Genomic DNA, 18,781 nt, shown 5'->3' with positions numbered 1-18,781 from the left:
CCAAACTTACAATTTTAAGCATTCTGTTTTTCCCATATATGACTCACATTCATCATTTTAAAAAACTGAGGATTCATCTATTATATTTATTTATTGCAGAAACATCAAACACTTACTTCTTATATTCTGAGAGCAACTTGAGAATGTCTTCACTTGAAAGCTTGCTACTGTCTTGTTTATACAGAGGAGAAAATCTCCCATCCAGATCGAGAGAGCCTTGAGTATCTTTGAAAATGGGTCTAAAACAGCAACAGAAGCATTTTTTAAAAAAAAATATTCCATGTTGATAAATTAAGATAAAATTAGCAATGGTCGGAATGTAAAATGGTAAAACCACTTTGGAAACAGTTTGGCGGTTTCTCATTAAGTTAATCACCCATCACTCTACAATCCTGCAATTCCACTCCTAGGCATATTTCCACATGGTACATGAATGTTCTTAATTTGTGCAGCAGCAATTTAACAAAAATTTATATAAATAAATGTTCACAGCCGATTTATTTGCAATAGCTCCAAACTAGTAATAACCCAGATATTTATCAAAAAGTGAATGGGTAAGCAAACTGCTGTATATTCACATAATGGGATACTGCTCAAAATGAACTACATATTCACACAACAATATGGATGAATCTCAAGAACACTGAGTACTAGAAAGCAAACATCAGAGGGCATACTGCATGATTCCATTTATATGAAGGTGCAGAAGAGGTAAAAAGTCATCTGCAATGAAAATCAGATCAGTGGTTGCCTGGGACAGGGATAAGATGGCTGAATGGACAAGGGACATGAGGAAACTTTCTGGGGTAATAGACATGTTCCATATCTAGTTGGGGTGGTGGTTACATGACTGTATACATTCATGAAAATTCATGAAGCTAGACATTTAAAATATGTACATTTTATCAAAGGTGAAGTATATTTCATAAAAAGCATAAGATAAAGTTTTTTTTTTTCCATTTTTTTTTTTTTTTTTTTTTTTTTTTTTTTTTTTTTTTTTGATTTTTTTTTTTTTTTTGCTAAATTTTTTTTAGAAGTTTTTATGTTTCATTTTTTTGTTTTTTTTTTCTTGAAATTTGTTGAGTTCGTTATAGATTTGATATTAGCCTTTGTCAGATAGTAGGTTGCAAAAATTTTCTCCCATTCTGTAGGTTGCCTGTTCATTCTGATGATAGTTTCTTTTGCTGTGCAGAAGCTCTTTAGTTTAATGAGATCCCATTTGTCGATTTTGGCTTTTGTTGCCATTGCTTTTGGTGTTTTAGACATGAAGTCCTTGCCCACGCCTATGTCCTGAATGGTATTGCCTAGGTTTTCTTGTAGGATTTTAATGGTTTTAGGTCTAACATATAAGTCTTTAATCCATCTTGAATTAATTTTTGTATAAGGTGTAAGGAAGGGATCCAGTTGCAGCTTTCTACATATGGCTAGCCAGTTTTCCCAGCACCATTTATTAAATAGGGAATCCTTTCCCCATTTCTTATTTTTGTCAGGTTTGTCAAAGATCAGATAGTTGTAGCTATGCGGCATCATTTCTGAGGGCTCTGTTCTGTTCCATTGATCTATGTCTCTGTTGTGGTACCAGTACCATGCTGTTTTGGTTACTGTAGCCTTGTAGTATAGTTTAAAGTCAGGTAGCGTGATGCCTCCAGCTTTGTTCTTTTGGCTTAGGATTGACTTGGCGATGCGGGCTCTTTTTTGGTTCCATATGAACTTTAAAGTAGTTTTTTCCAATTCTGTGAAGAAAGTCATTGGTAGCTTGATGGGGATGGCATTGAATCTATAAATTACCTTGGGCAGTATGGCCATTTTCACGATATTGATTCTTCCAACCCATGAGCATGGAATGTTCTTCCATTTGTTTGTATCCTCTTTTATTTCATTGAGCAGTGGTTTGTAGTTCTCCTTGAAGAGGTCCTTCACATCCCTTGTAAGTTGGATTCCTAGGTATTTTATTCTCTTTGAAGCAATTGTGAATGGGAGTTCACTCATGATTTGGCTCTCTGTTTGTCTGTTATTGGTGTACAAGAATGCTTGTGATTTTTGTACATTAATTTTGTATCCTGAGACTTCGCTGAAGTTGCTAATCAGCTTAAGGAGATTTTGGGCTGAGACAATGGGGTTTTCTAGATATACAATCATGTCATCTGCAAACAGGGACAATTTGACTTCCTCTTTTCCTAATTGAATACCTTTTATTTCCTTCTCCTGCCTGATTGCTCTGGCCAGAACTTCCAGCACTATGTTGAACAGGAGCGGTGAGAGAGGGCATCCCTGTCTTGTGCCAGTTTTCAGAGGGAATGCTTCCAGTTTTTGCCCATTCAGTATGATATTGGCTGTGGGTTTGTCGTAGATAGCTCTTATTATTTTGAGATACGTCCCATCAATACCTAATTTATTGAGAGTTTTTAGCATGAAGGGTTGTTGAATTTTGTCAAAGGCCTTTTCTGCATCTATTGAGATAATCATGTGGTTTTTGTCTTTGGTTCTGTTTATATGTTGGATTACATTTATTGATTTGCGTATGTTGAACCAGCCTTGGAACACTTTTACACTGTTGGTGGGATTGTAAACTAGTTCAACCATTGTGGAAGTCAGTGTGGCGATTCCTCAGGGATCTCGAACTAGAAATACCATTTGACCCAGCCATCCCATTACTGGGTATATACCCAAAGGACTATAAATCATGCTGCTATAAAGACACATGCACACGTATGTTTATTGCGGCACTATTCACAATAGCAAAGAGTTGGAACCAACCCAAATGTCCAACAACGATAGACTGGATGAAGAAAATGTGGCACATATACACCATGGAATACTATGCAGCCATAAAAAATGATGAGTTCGTGTCCTTTGTAGGGACATGGATGAAACTGGAAAACATCATTCTCAGTAAACTGTCGCAAGGACAAAAAACCAAACACCGCATGTTCTCACTCATAGGTGGGAATTGAACAATGAGAACTCATGGACACAGGAAGGGGAACATCACACTCCGGGGACTGTTGTGGGGTGGGGGGAGGGGGGAGGGACAGCATTAGGAGATACACCTAATGCTAAATGACGAGTTAATGGGTGCAGGAAATCAACATGGCACATGGATACATATGTAACAAACCTGCACATTGTGATTATAAAGATAAGGATAAATTTCTGTGGCTTCAAAAAACCATGGATAAAAAATATTTGAAAAAAGAACTGTGTCTGTACTGAACACAAATAGATTTTTCTTGTCATTATTCACTAAACAATACAGTATAACAACTATTTATATAGCATTTACATTGCATTAGGTATTATAAGTAATCTACAGATGACTTAAAGTACATGGGAGGATGTGAATAGGTTACATGCAAATACTATGTAATTTTATATCAGAGACTTCAGCATTTGCAGATCTTGGTATCTGTGGGAGATCCTGGAACCAATGCCCCACGGATACTGAGGGATGACTATATATGTACAGTTTCTCATATGAACTTGAATTATTCCCTTCCCCTCCTCTTCTCCCATTTTTAAGCAACCATTCTGCTGCTAAAATAGAAAACAATATACACGCACCCAACACACTGGAAGCAGCTATAGCCTGAAACATATTTCCCCCCAGCATACCTCTGAAGATGTGGTTATAGGCATTAATTAACTCCATTGTTCCTACTTCATATATATATATATATATACACACACTTTAAGTTCTGGAATACATGTGCAGGACGTGCAGGTTTGTTACACAGGTATACACGTGCCATGGTGGTTTGCTGCACCCATCAACCCATCATCTACATTAGGTATTTCTCCTAATGTTATCCCTCCCCTAGCCCCCAATCCACCGAAAGGCCCCTTCCCCATGTCCATGTATTCTCATTGTTCAACTCCCACCTATGAGTGAGAACATGTGGTGTTTGGTTTTCTGTTCTTGTGTTAGTTTGCTGAGAATGAAGGTTCCTAGCTTCATCCATGTCCCTGCAAAGGACATGAACTCATCCTTTTTTATGGCTGCATAGTATTCCATGGTGTATATGTGCCACATTTTCTTTATCCAGTCATCGTTGACAGGCATTTGGGTTGGTCCCAAGTCTTTGCTATTATGAACAGTGCCACAATAAACATACACGTGCATGTGTCTTTACAGTAGAATGATTTATAATCCTTTGGGTATTTGCCCAGTAATGGGATTGCTGGGTCAAATGGTGTTTCTGGTTCTAGATCCTTAAGGATCGCCACACTGTCTTCCACAATGGTTGAACTAATTTACACTCCCACCAACAGTGTAAAAGCGTTCCTATTTCTCCACATCCTCTCCAGCATCTGTTGTTTCCTGACTTTTTAATGACCACCATTCTAACTAGCATGAGATGGTATCTCGTTGTGGTTTTGATTTGCATTTCTCTAATGACCAGTGATGATGAGCTTTTTTTCATATGCTTCTTGGCCACATAAATGTCTTCTTTTGAGAAGTGTCTGTTCATATCCTTCGCTAAGCATACCTCCTTTATTTCTAGTAAACAGGGGTTTATCATATATCTTTTAAACATCTAGCCCAGCCTTTTGAGTAAGTTTTTACTACTGCTGAGAACCAAAACAATTCAGGAGGAAAAAAATACCTTAATTCCTCATTAGAACTGGAAATCAAAGCTTCTAACTTTGAAGACTTCAAAATTAATTTTTCTACTGGTAAAACGGCATCAAGCAGCTACTGGTATGGCCCAAAGAGGGACCGTATGCCACAGTGGTCTAGAGATGGCTTTGAAGGCAGGTGCCCTGGGTTCTGATCCATGTTCTGCCACATGCTGTGTGAACTTGGAAAATAATTTATATTTTTATCTTTCTGCTTCACTTCTGGGCCTCAATTTCCTCATCTTCAAAGACAGTGATAACAGTACCCACCTTTTAAGACAATAGACATGAAGCACATAGATAAGTGCCTTGAACAGAGTTAGCACTTGATAACTTTTTTTTTTCCCCGAGAAAGAGTCTTGCTGTCGCCCAGGCTGAAGTACAGTGCTGTGACCTCGGCTCACTGCAACCTCTGCCTCCCACGTTCAAGCAATTCTCCTGTCTCAGCCTCCCAAGTAGCTGGGATTACAGGCGCCTGCCACCACGCCCGGCTAATTTTTATATTTTTAGCAGAGATGGGGTTTCACCATGTTGGCCAGGCTGGTCTTGAACTCCTGATCTCGTGATCCACCCGCCTCAGCCTTCCAAAGTGCTGGGATTACAGGTGTGAGCCACTGTGCCCGGCCAATAACCAATTTTTTTTTTTTTTTGGGGGGAGACGGAGTCTCGCTCTGTCGCCCAGGCTGGAGTGCAGTGGTGCAATCTCTGCTCACTGCAAGCTCCACCTCCCGGGTTCATGCCATTCTCCTGCCTCAGCCTCCAGAGTAGCCGGGACTACAGGTGCACGCCACCATGCCCAGCTATTTTTTTTTGTATTTTTAGTAGAGACAGGGTTTCACCACGTTAGCCAGGATGGTCTCGATCTCCTGACCTCGTGATCCGCCCACCTCGGCCTCCCAAAGTGCTGGGATTACAGGCGTGAGCCACTGCGCCCGGCCGTGCCCGGCCAATAACTATTAACAACAACAATAGCAGCAGCAGCAATGGACTTTTCAGGCTGGAGCATTAAAAATATGCTGATATTTATAAGCCATACTTCATCTTCTATAATGCCTACATACACCAACCTCTGCTACTCTTTGCCGTTCACCTATCCCTAGCTATCATTTTTTTTTACCAGTCTGCAAAACAAGGACAATAGTGATCTTTCATCTACCAACATACAATACGTTTTGAGACCTTGCCCAAAATGAAATGATTATAAATAATGACAAATAAAAGAGTTAATTAACTTAGAATCTCCTACTCTTATGCTACTCCCTAGCACCCACTGAACATAATTGATTGAATTATTCAGAACATGGTGCCCTTTGCACAGAAGCCCCAGTGAGCTGTACAGGCTGTACCACAAACAAGCCAGTGAACCTGTACTTGAAAAAGGGGGAAAAACAAGAAACCTGTTTTAAGTCATCCCTGCATGGATTTATAAAATTTGGATAAAACAATATAACCTACCATCGGATATGAAATATAGTTAACACATGCTGGCAGAATTTGTCATCAGGAAGAAAATACATTAATTACACACTCACATTTAATGACTTCATTAGTTGCCTCTGAATTTTCAGTATGTTTTCCAGAAATATTCTATGATAGATTTTCAAAGCATAAACACAACCAACTCTGAAATAGGGGGTATACTGTACATAACTCACTATAATTTCTGCTTTTCTGAAAAAAATTCCATTACTACCAAATAAACTGCTTTTAAATGCAGTAAAATTAAGTGGTGTCAGTCAGAGCAGTAACCAAAGCCAAAGAAAACTTCCCTAAAGCAAGACATATGAAAAAAAAATGAGAGGGTCTTTGATGCACAGCAAAGTTTAAGAGAAAGCATTCTTGGCTGAGCACAGTAGCTCATGCCTGTAATCCCAGCACTTTGGGAGGCCGAGGCGGGTGGATCACCTGAGGTCAGGAGTTCAAGACCAGCCTGACTAACATGGTGAAACCCCGTCTCTACTAAAAATACAAAAATTAGCCAGGTGTGGTGGCGCATACCTGTAATCCCAGCTACTTGGGAGGCTGAAGCAGGAGAATCGCTTGAACCCGAGAGGTGGAGGTTGTGGCGAGCCGATATCATGCCACTGCACTCCAGCCTGGGCAACAAGAGCGAAACTCTATCTCAAAAACAACAAAAATAATAATTATTACATCCCAAGTGTCCCAAGATACAACTGGCCTGCCAGAAACACACTGCTGAATGCTGCTAAGTATAATAGCCCTTAACTTCACATATGAACACGAGTGAGTGGGTCAGGATTATATTTGTACAAACCTGGCAGCCCAAGCGAAGGGCATTCTGTATTGTCCAAGGCGGCTACACACTTGTTTAGCTGTCCTGTGCACCTTCTGGGCCGTCTAAGGTCAGAAACAAGAAGATAGGCTTGTATTTGTTCAAACTGCCATGGACCCACCCAGAAAAATAATTTCCCCAACCTTCCATTATAAAACATCAAAAATCTCAAAAAAATATAGAAATAGCCACAATCAGAACAACATGCATCAGCCAGCCATTTTTCAAGTCCAAAGTATTTCATAAAGGCTTTGGATTTTCTCATTAACAGAGCTTCTGTCATTTATAGCAGAAGACAGATGAAATAGATAAAGGGCACACTTTGCACTAAAAACCTCTAGTGGAAAAACGTTCCGTGGTTTTTAACATGTACTTTACTTCACATAGCAGGCAAATGCTCATCATTCTTGGGAGAAGTTTTTTCTGGATACAGCTGCCCTTTCTACTCCCAAGACAAGGAGCAAGTCACCAGGAGTCAATGCAATTAGTCTAAGTGTGGGTAGGAGCTGCTGTTTGCACAGGCGCAGAGAGATGACAAGGAGATAAACTGCCTAGAGAGTCTAAACAGACCTTGAAATGCTGGCTGGATGCTTATCCCTAGGGATACAGAATGCTGCAGGCTTTTATCTATATTGTTGAGACATTTTTCCTCCACAAATTAGTCCCATCACATCAGCAACTTCCACTTAATAAACACTATTTGGGTATACAACAAAATGCCATGTACAACAGATTGATGTTTCATAAATACACAGTAGCTGGAGTGCTACTGATGAACTCAACCGTGAACCTTTCCCTCCTGGGGTCTCAGTTTTTCCATTTATAAAAGGAGAGGATGAGATTAGAGTGATGATTTCCAAACATTTGAATTTCACAATTTCACAATTTTCTAGAAATCTGGATGACGATATAGGGTTGCCAACTTTTAATATTGCCACTTAAGGACATTCAACAATAATTTTTTAAATCCCTGCCATTTAATATGCCAACATTTCATGAAAGGAAGATACGAATAACCTTTAAAAAGTAGGAAGGGCAAAGATCTCAGAATAAAGGGCAGCCCTTCGAATTAAATACATTTAGCTTCATGAAATGTTCACTGTCTGTCTTTCTTTTCTTGTTTCATCACAGACAGGAGTAAATCTGGGTATGAACTGACATTTGGGAACTATAGGACTGGATCATCTTTAATCTCCCAGCTCTGACATTCATTCTAGGGCTTTATGTAGGGCTGTAAGGAAAAGAACGGCTATTGTCAAGGATATGGTGTCAATTAGCAGATGTTGCCTAAAAGCTTTTGGCTCTTATTTTGATAATCAAGCAGAAATCAGATTATCACATTAACAGAACATCAATGACAATAGGAAAATATGCCATGTTCAAGTTTTAGCACATATATACAGTATACAATGTTTTCAGAATATATAGCATGCTCAAAGCAATGGCATTTAAAATATCAGTAAAAGGCAAATTCTACGTTAAGGTGAAATGTTGATCAACAATCTTTATAAATTACCTTTACTGGATCAGAATTTTTGATATAGGGTTCTGCACAGTGTGTAATGTTTCCCTGTAGTACCTTTTCAATTCTCGCAACTAGAAAAATTTCAGGATGTGGATTCGTCACTGAGAAAATTCCCTGGGAAAAAAGTACTTCCGTTAGACTTTCTTATGTAACCTTGTACATATGGTTGTTTATGGTTAATGATTTTTAGTAAAGAATGCTCATATTCAACAAAGGATCTTGTCCAGGACCCTAGAAATAGATAGAATTTCCTTTCATACAGTTTTCAAAGCTTCTAACGTTCCTTTCAAAATGGATTTTATATTTTGTCACCAACCTCACACCTGTCAGTCTCCATAGCGCAGGTGTCACCGTTGCTGCTTTGCCTCTTTGGTTTGGTTGTGTATGCGAAGTGAGTTCTTCGACCTAATTTAATACAATGTACACTGTTTGGCTTAATTGATGTGTGCTAAAATAGTGTCCATTTCTCGAGTGGAACTAGATATACATTTTTAAATGCAGCTGCATGTAACTCAAGAGCAATTAATATTTAACTAATATTTATTTCCACTAAGAAGGAAAAAGAAACTTTACTGCTTTAATATAGAAAAACTAAATCATCCTCTAGAACACATTCCTTTGTTGCAGTTCAAGAGCTCTGGTGCTTCCAATGCAAAGGTAGGAGACAGAGAATCCAAAACTCATTTTGTCCCCATACACTTTATTTAAATGTACTAATGTAGATGCAACCAAAGTTACATTTTTCTTTGAATGCATGTGGAACAGGAACACCTCCTATCTAGTTTGACTCCTTCCAAATATAATATCCTCTACATAGCATGTTAGTTGGTTATGCCTGTTGTTTAAAGGGGCATCACTAATGAATTCAAGTGGAAAAATCTATCACCGAGTCTCTACCAAAATTTCGTTTTTTCCTTGATATATTACCAACTTTGTTAATATAGTGATTTCCAGTTTCCAATGCATTTCAGACACATTATCTCATCTGTACCAGATAGAAACCTTGGAGGTAGCAGGGTAGAATAGAAAATTGAATGTAAGAGGCTAATAATTCCCCCCAAGTCAAACAGCTTATAAGGATCCCGCCTAATGGCTGATTCAGCTTTGAATTCCCAAGCAGCAAGCATGGAACAAAGTGGTTCAAATTTGCTTGAGAAACTGAACAAAGTGGTTCAAAATTGCTTGTCAAATTTCTTGGGTTCTGGCTCCAACATTTATGGGTTTAAGCAAGTCACATTCTCTCTAAGTCTCAGGTTTCTCATCTGTGAAATAGCATGATAGTAGTGATTTCATACATTTCTTGTATGGATTAAATGAAATAATGCACATCAGGTACCTTGTTATTACCCAGGTGGCCCACCGAAGCATCCCAAGGTCACAGAACCTGGCTTCTGGTACTGCCGGGAACATGCTGTTTGAGCTGTGAGGCTGACCGAGTTGGCAGACTGCCCGAGCTGTCCCTGCAGAAGGTATGCTGAGCAGTGCGCCTTGAGTGCAGTGTTACGCTAACTGCCACATAACCATGCTAGATGGTTTTCATGCTTTATCTCATTCAGTCTTCATAAAAACCCTGAAATGTAGGCACTACTATATACATAGTCTATAGATTAAGAAATGGAGGCTCAGAAAGGTTTGTGCAGTGAGTAAGTGGGTGAAGAAGATTGCAGTCCAGGCTTCCAGATTACACAGCCCATGCTATATTCTCTCTCAGCCCTGAGTCCCATACACCCAACATCTCATATGATGAGGCCAGATTAGAACAGTAATACTGCTGGGTGTGGTGGCTCGTGCCTGTAATCCCAGCACTTTGGGAGGCTGAGGCGGGAGGATTGCTTGAGCCCAGGAGTTTGAGAACAGTAATACTGATTATTGCTATAGCTAACATTTACTGAGCACCTATTGTTTCCCATTCCCAGTACTCTAAGCATTTCCTACTGATGCCAGCAATGAGGAATATAATTTTAAGATAGTTGATAATTGATAAAAGCTTGCTGTTTTCACTTGTTTGAGATCACTGTTACTGCTACTACTCCTGGCTGCTACGTTGCACTGTGCAAACCCAGTGTGCCCATCACAGTGCTGAGTGTTTTCTTAGAAGCACGCACCTTGTTTGTGCCTCCCCACAGCCCTTGGACACAGGTACTGTCACCACCTCCACTTGCAGATAAGGAGGCTGAGGCACAGAGATGTCCATTTTCTAACTGACCAGCGATTCCAATGATGGGGGACACTCTTTGGGGTTGTTTTACCTTTTGTCCCATCAGCTTCTGGTCCTCTCTCTGTCCCCAGAATGCAAAAGGTGGCCAGAGAGAACCCAGAAATCCCACGTGGGCTGGAGGTCTGGCCGTTTAGGACAAGGTCTATGGCCCAGTCCTTGTTTCCCACCAAGGGTATGCCTCCCCACCCCAGGGCGACTCTTACCCACTTTGCCGGCCCCTCCCGCTAGAGAATGGGCCAGGTCCTCTACCCCAGCCACCAGCACTTACAAAGCTCCCAGGCTGTGGCAGGGCATGTGCTAGTGTTATATATTTCAGCACTTAATTACATTCGTCTAATATTCTTGATCAAATTATTTCAAACAGACCTAAATTCAAATCCTACCGTCACCACTACTAGCTGTGTAATGGTGAGCAGCTTACTTAACCTCCCTGAGCTTCAGTTTCGCCATCTGCCAAACAGTAGTGATTATATCATTTCACAAACTAGTATGATTACATGAGACACTGATGGAATAATGTTGGCACCCAGGAGATCTTTTTTAAATGTTGATTTTCTTCCTGTCCCAAATTACAAACTGGATGACATCTGAAATCATAATTTAAACTTCCTGCATTGACAATACAGCTGAGTGCTACACACTGAAGTAATACGGGAAATACACACTGGCTTAAAATGACTTATTTGATATTGTGCAGGAAATTTTAAACATAAAACTCAATAGCAGGTTCTCAAATATTTACACTTTATTTGCTCAATCCCTCTTTCAGAAGCATCCACCATCCTTGCGGAATGTTCACAGAGGTAACAACTATAGTCTCAGTAACAAGCTAAGGGGCTATCAGGGGATAAGGGACAACTTGAGGACAAGCCACCAGAAATCCACAGCCCCAAAAAGACAGTGACAGTCCATGTAAAGAAGTCTTCCCCAATGTTTGATCATCTATATAAATCAGCATAATCTTTGACCCTAAAAATCCTAACGCTTGGAATTTATTCTAAGGAGATAATTCAACAAATGAGCTAAGATGTGCGCACAAGAAGTTCAATGCAGCATTATTTCTGATAGCAAATAATTAGAAATGTCTTAAGTAGCTAAATCAATGAAATGTCTTGTTAGCCTTTAATATAAATGTGACTGATCTATAGATATTGGTATAAGATGATAAACATGATATTAAAAGAATACAGTATGTATAAAACATCATGAATATAATTTTTATAAGCGTACACATAATGTGTATATATTTCTATATACACAACAGAGATGTCTGAAAAGATGTTTACCAAAATGTTAATAGGTATTGTCTTTTGGGTGGAGACTTTTACTTTCTTTTTTATACTTCTTATATTATTTGAATTTTCTACACAAGAATGTACTTATTATAATCAGGAAAAAAAGAATCGTATTTTTATTTAGAAAAAAATCAATCTCCTTACAACATGAACAGCTTTGTTCATATGCCTCTTTCTACTTTTAATTCTATGCCATGCTCTCATTTCCTTTTAGCTGCAAAAGTCTAGTGAGCAAGTGATCAATCCACTCTGCTAACTTCTTATGGCCTCTAGTCTGGTCAGAGGTCACAATTCCAAGGAACAGTTAAGCTCTTTCTGAAAGGGATTCTTTGCTCCAGATAGAACAGAAGAGTGTGGCATTAAAACTATGACACAAGCAGTTCCTACCCATTGCTTTTCAAGTAAAATTCCTTGCATAAAGAGCCCATATGCTCCATTCAAATGACCTACTCATAATGGACATGAAAATCAGGGGTGGAGAGTTAATTTAGGGTCATTTTTTCTTAAAAACCAAAACTTTCCAGCACTTATTGCCTTGCTTAGAAGTATGTGTGTAAGTGTGGGTGCAGGTGTGTTTATGTGTGTCTGCATCAGCTTTCTTTTTGAGACGGAGTCTTGCTCTGTCGCCCAGGCTGGAGTGCAGTGTGGTGTGATCTCGTCTCACTGCAACCTTCACCTCCTGGGTTCAAGCGATTCTCCTGCCTCAGCCTCCCGAGTAGGTGGGATTACAGGCGCACATCACCATGCCTGGCTAATTTTTTTGGTACCTTTAGCAGTGATAGGGTTTCACCATGTTGGCCAGGCTGGTCTCGAACTCTTGACCTCAAGTGATCTGCCCGCCTCAGCCTCCCATAGTGCTGGGATTACAGGCGTGAGCCACCGCGCCTGGCCTGTATCAGCTTTCTATCTCACAAAATAATTCCCTTGTATCTCACATCATGGTCCCATTAAAAATGTTCCTTTGATAACATGTTACTAGCATGTTCATTGGTTTCCATTTTTGCCCTCAAACTTCAGTAACCAGAAAAATCTCTATCGACAGACCTTACAAGAGAGAGAATGCCATGAAAACATTGGCCTGAAACCACGAAATAATGCAAGAATATTTCTGTTTCTTATTCTGAACGTGCTGCTAAGACTAAAGGTCATTCGTTACCTGTTGTATGTAGCGTAACTGAGATTCGGCAATTCCATGAATGTAAGATTCGGGTGAAGAGCCCTTTGGGCTACCGTCACTGGCCAGTTGGGTTGAAGAGCCCCATAGCATTTCACGGACAGATGGGGGATTCAGGTCTATATGAAAGTCTGCTGAAATCTTACAATTGTTCTTTACATCAAATAAGGCAAGATTGATAAAAAAGGGCTCAACCTGGGAATGAAAACAGTTACATTTTAAAACTGAGACTTTAGTGGGGGCATGGCAGGGAGGGGCACAAGTGAAAATAAGTTTTGTATTCCTCCAGTTTCTGTGATTACAATTCCTTTCTGAGTTCAACACTTAGCTAAAATTATATTATGGCTTACCTGCACAGAAGAAAGGGCATTCCAAAACAACAGACTTCATCAAATTTTAACTTCTGTCAGGTGTAATTTCACAAGTTATAAAGTTTACAAAAAAATAGAAATCAAAAGCTACATTTAAATAACACAAATTGTTCTATGAATAAAATTTTATTCTCTACACATTTACTCAAACTACCTAAAAAATAATGCCAATATTATAGTATAGAAATATATCTTCTCTTCTGTTATGTTCCAACTTACTTGACTATACATTTCATAAGAGCTAATAACAGTCAACATCAAATTACTTGACAAAAGCTTCGCCCTATCAGCAATTTTGGAAGACATGATTCCTCTCTACAGATGGTATTTGAAAGATGGTCACAAAGAGAAATTTCATGCCAGATGGCATAAAGATTAACCCTTTACACACAGAAAAGTCTGCTGTACTTTTAAGCTATTTTGTAAGAGAATCCATCATCACTGTTTCATTTTTAATACACAAAACTAGAACCAAAAAATAAAGATGAACATAAAAAAGTCTCTTTGAAGATTTTACACTTACAGTTTAAAGGATTTCTAAGCAACTCAAATGATCCATGACAGCTATCACTTAGAATTTTCTCTGTAGACCAAAATGAATCTAATGCTATAGAATAGTGACCGAGCCTAGTAGACTGCACAGCATCTGTATCCCAGCATGGCTATGGTGATCCTTACTCATTGCTATGAACCAATTTCATAGAAGAAAACATATTATCCAGTAGAATTTATGCATTTAAGGATTTTGCAAGTTTGGGAGACATGCTGCTCTTGAACATCAAGAGCCTACTCGATCTGCTATTCTGAGTAGGTAAGATTTTCATGAATCCTCACAATGAGAACATAGTCATATTTTGGCAAAAGAAAGAGATGTATAAAATTCTTCCATGTCAAATTTATCATAATATGTGGCACTGGAATTTTCACACAGTCAATTATTAATAGTTCTCAGTCATACAAAGATGTTTCTTCTTTTTTATTGTAATAAGATTTCTTTTTTATATATATAAAACTTTCATTTTAGGTTCAGGGGTACATGTGCAGGTTTGTTATATAGGTAAATTGCATGTCACGGAGGTTTGGTGTACAGATTATTTTGAGAAAGACATTTCTTTAATGCACTGATGCAAGGGGGGTAGAAGGCAAAGTCATACATACATTTGTGGGTGGTCCTTTTGCATTGTCTCCAATTTGGCCCAAGATATTGAAAGTTAAATCATGGCAATTTACCAGGAAACGTTTGTTGCATTTTTCTTCAAATGGCTTTATATCAGGTTCAATTCCTGAAAAGTCCAACCTCTATAAAAGAGATAGTATGAATCATTTTCAAAAAAAGATAGGATTCATATTAATATAGATTTACATCAATATACAAAAAATGGCAAAAATCCAACAGTTCTCTGTCCACTCTTCATTTGAACCCTTTTTATGTTTTCATTTAACAAGCTTTTATAGACTTTTTACACTAAGGTTAAACAGTGATGGAGAAATCCTAGAGGGAGATGATGAAACTCGGATCTAAGGGCAATGGAAAAGTCACAAGTCTGTACTATGGCCTACAAAGCCCTACATGGCATGATTCCCTGTCTCTTCTCCCTGCTCTGACCTCATCTCCTACCACGCTTGCCCTCTTCCCTCTTGCAGCCACACTGGCCTCCTTGGTTATTTTGCCAGCACACCAAGGACACTCCCATGCCGGGGCTTTTGCACTTGCTACTCTGTCAGGAACCCTCTTCCCTCAGATAGCTGCATGGCTTGCTCCCTCATTTCCAAGTCTCTGATCAATCGACACTTCTGCAGGGAGACCTTTCCTAACTCCCTATAGAAAACTGCACACTCCCTGACAGTCTATACTCCCTTTCTCTCATTTACCTTTCTAATATTACTTTTTATATGTGTTTATTCTTTGTCTTCCCCACACAATATATGTTCCAGGACAGTCGAAATTTGGTTTCGTTTATTAGCTGTGCAGGAGGCAAAATTGACAGGAATGGGTATGGGAAGCATCAAAACTAATATGGTAGACTGAGGAGGGAATTTCACTTGAGGCCAGGAGTTCGAGACCAGCCTAGGCAAGACAGTGAGACCCTTGTCTCTACAAAAAATAAAAACTAGCCAGGCATGGTGGTGCAGGTCTGTAATCCCGGTTATTCGGGAGGCTGAGGTGGGAGGATGGCTTGAGCCCAAGAGCTCAAGACTGCAGTGAGCTATGATGGTGCCACTGCACTCCGACCTAGGTGACAGAGTGAGATCCTGTTTCAGAAAAAAAAAAAAAAAAAAAAAAAAGATTAACACAGTGATCTCTAATTTGGGAGATTCAATAGATAGTGATGTTATGAACTTAGTTGTGAAATACAAATGAATGGCAGATTTTGGCGTACAGTGAGTAGAAATGGTGAGTTCCGTATGGGATGTGTTGTGTTTGCGGTGAGGGTAGTAGGTAGTTGGAAAAATGGGAGAGGCCTGACTTAGAGATCTGGATGTGGGAGTCAGCAGCATTTAGGTTGAAACGCACAAAAGGCTGGAACCCCATGGACTACCTACGTTTAACTTATGAACAGAGTAAGAGGCATCCGCTTAGGAAACTGAGCAACACTGAGCTCAGCTAACAGAGCTGGGCAATGGACCTGGGCTGCCACAGAAATCAATTTTTAAAAATTATTGGTATTTTGAAATAAAAACAAGTTTAAGAAGAAGATATTGGTGTGAAGGAATTCCTTTCAGTAGGGGAGGAATCTGTCTCTCAAAGAAAAAGATTGCTCAGGCAATCTAAGTTCATCTGTTCATGCTGAATGCCTGAACAGACTTCTATTCACAAAGGGGAAGAAAAGTGTGGATTGTGGGGACAATTTACTATACTTTCATTAAGGCCATAGACATTGTAGGCAGAAAATGATTGGGTGGATCTGAGCAGAATAACACTGTTAGTATGGAAAACTCAAGACAAGAAACACAAAATTTTTCCTCAATTACCTAAGTAATTCAAGCCAAAACAGGTATTATGCCTGAAGAATACCGGATAATTATAGCTGTTCTAACCTACCCAGTATGACTGAAACCTCCTTAAAAGGGCCCAATGTGTAAGATTTGTGCCTGAAAGCATGACTTCTTCACCTTTGAATCTATTTATCTACAAAAGGAATGCGAATGTGTGGGACTAGACAGCTCCCTCTTGAACACATATCTATCTGTGGAGGCAAGTCATTGCCATGGAGATCAATTTTAATTTCCACCCATTTATCTGCTCTCCTTTCTGTGTTGCTCAGACAGTAGAATGGAAAGAGAAACTGGACCAAACCACTCCAGCCCTCAAATCCTTTCCCTTCTAAGGCCTGTGACTACAAATGTTGGGACATATGGCCTTCTTCAGTTCAAAGTTTGAGCCATCCCCTTTAGTCAGCCAGTGTTTCTTTATTCTCTAAGGTCATGTCTCTAAACAATGAACTATGGCCAAAAGTAAAGGTGACATTACGGGATGGTGCCTCACCTAGAAAAGGTACTCGACAGATACAACATGGCTTTCTCCGAGGCGACACTGCCTTCCATAACCAACACTACATTCAATTTCTTCTCCTTAAAGCTTCATCACAACTGTGAATTTCTCTCTTACCATAGCTCACTGATAAACAACTCAGACATAAAACCAGTTCAGTTTTATTACCACAAAAACGCTACACCACAAGTTTGTAAAGATACTGGATTTAGTTTCGACCACAGTCAATTGGCTCCTTTGTATACAATGAAACAGCCTGACATGTCCAACTAAAGCCCAATCATGGGTGGGAGGATCAAAGACTCAGACATGCTTGGAACAAGTAAATTTCTTAATGAATATCTTAGAACAAACATCCCTGAGGCCCATTATACTGTTACTTTTTTACAAAAAAAAAAAATCACATAACTTGCACTAAAGCAATATTTAACTCTGTGGGGGGAAAAGGGAAATGAAATTATTTTTTAAAATTTATTTTCTCCAAATAATTTCATTTTCTTGTGTGATACTTTCATTAAGGAAAATGTTTGCATTACTTATAGCCTATATACTTTTTCTATTTTAAACTAAATTTTTAATTAGAAAACCATATGAAGCAAAAAACAAAAAAAACAACAATGGCTGGTCCAAAGGTAGTGAGTTCTCTCAATTGATTGTTCAGTCAACTACATATTGAACTTTTTGTTCTATTCTTTCTCCCCTTGTCACTATTGTATTTGACTACACTTAAAAAAAGAAGAAGAGGCCGGGCACAGTGGCTCACACCTGCAATCCCAGCATTTTGAGAGGCCAAGGCGGGTGGATCATCTGAGGTCGGGAGTTCGAGACCAGCCTGAACAATGTGGAGAAACTCCATCTCTACTAAAAATACAAAATTAGCCGGGCGTGGTGGTCCATGCCTGTAATCCCAGCTACTCGGGAGGCTGAGGCAGGAGAACTGCTTGGGGAGGCGGAGGTTGCGGTGAGCCAAGATTGTGCCACTGCACTCCAGCCTGGGCAACAAGAGCAAATCTCCGTATCAAAAAAAAAAAAAAAAAAAAAAAAAAAAAAAGGAAAGAAAGAGAGAGAAAGAAAGAAAGAAGAAAAAACGACAACAACAATATCAGACTTCCCCAAATTATTTCATATTTTCATGGAAGAAAAAACTGTAATGCACATTTTCCGATTTCAAACAAAATCAAAAATTTTCATTCAAAATCTCATGTAGAAAAAGGGAAAACAAAGTCAAAACTTTCATCTTCCTCAATTCTATTTTCTCTAAAAGTATTTTCCATTAGGAAAAATATTTGTAATACTTAAATACTGTAGACCTTTCCCTCTTAAACAAATTAAAAACTTAATTAGAAAATGTCATAGACTTAAATATTAACTGCATATATCTTAGTACAAAACACATCTAACTCTCATGAAAGAGGTTAAAATACACATCCGCATATAAACCTGCACCTTCCTGCACCACCCTCCATTTAAAGTGTGATTAAGCCAGACATGACAATTATCCTAGTTCTACAGGCCTACATCAAATGTGAAAAATAAATGTCTCATATGACTCATATGTTCTTTATACTGGAGATATTTTCTGCCACTAGATCACAATTGTATTTCATGGGCTAAAAGAACACTGTAACCATCTTTAATGGTGCTTTAATTTATCTATTTTGAGGAGCAAAAGGAAGTGAAAAGAATACAAGAAACTGAGATATATATAGATAGACAGATAGATTTATATATATATATATATATATATAAAATTCAGCCCCAAATTATCTGCATATGTGACAGTCCCCTTGAGTGA

The 18,781-nt window shown here is 38.9% G+C and overlaps 1 protein-coding gene across 1 annotated transcript in view; it reads right to left on the bottom strand.

Moving 5' to 3' along the window:
- DOCK11 (dedicator of cytokinesis 11) overlaps positions 1-18,781 on the bottom strand; it is a 200,737-nt gene that overhangs the window by 107,889 nt on the left and 74,067 nt on the right. The window contains exons 11-15 of the mRNA XM_030807271.1: positions 14,652-14,792; positions 13,105-13,317; positions 8,427-8,549; positions 6,893-6,975; positions 117-239 (exon numbers count right to left, since the gene is read on the bottom strand). Of these exons, the coding sequence (XP_030663131.1) occupies positions 117-239; positions 6,893-6,975; positions 8,427-8,549; positions 13,105-13,317; positions 14,652-14,792 (683 nt within the window). The remainder of the gene's footprint in view (positions 1-116; positions 240-6,892; positions 6,976-8,426; positions 8,550-13,104; positions 13,318-14,651; positions 14,793-18,781) is intronic.

This window comes from Nomascus leucogenys, chromosome X, assembly GCF_006542625.1.
Source record: "Nomascus leucogenys isolate Asia chromosome X, Asia_NLE_v1, whole genome shotgun sequence".
In the NCBI taxonomy this organism is placed as follows: domain Eukaryota; kingdom Metazoa; phylum Chordata; class Mammalia; order Primates; family Hylobatidae; genus Nomascus; species Nomascus leucogenys.
This window is presented reverse-complemented; position numbering and strand designations above follow the sequence as displayed.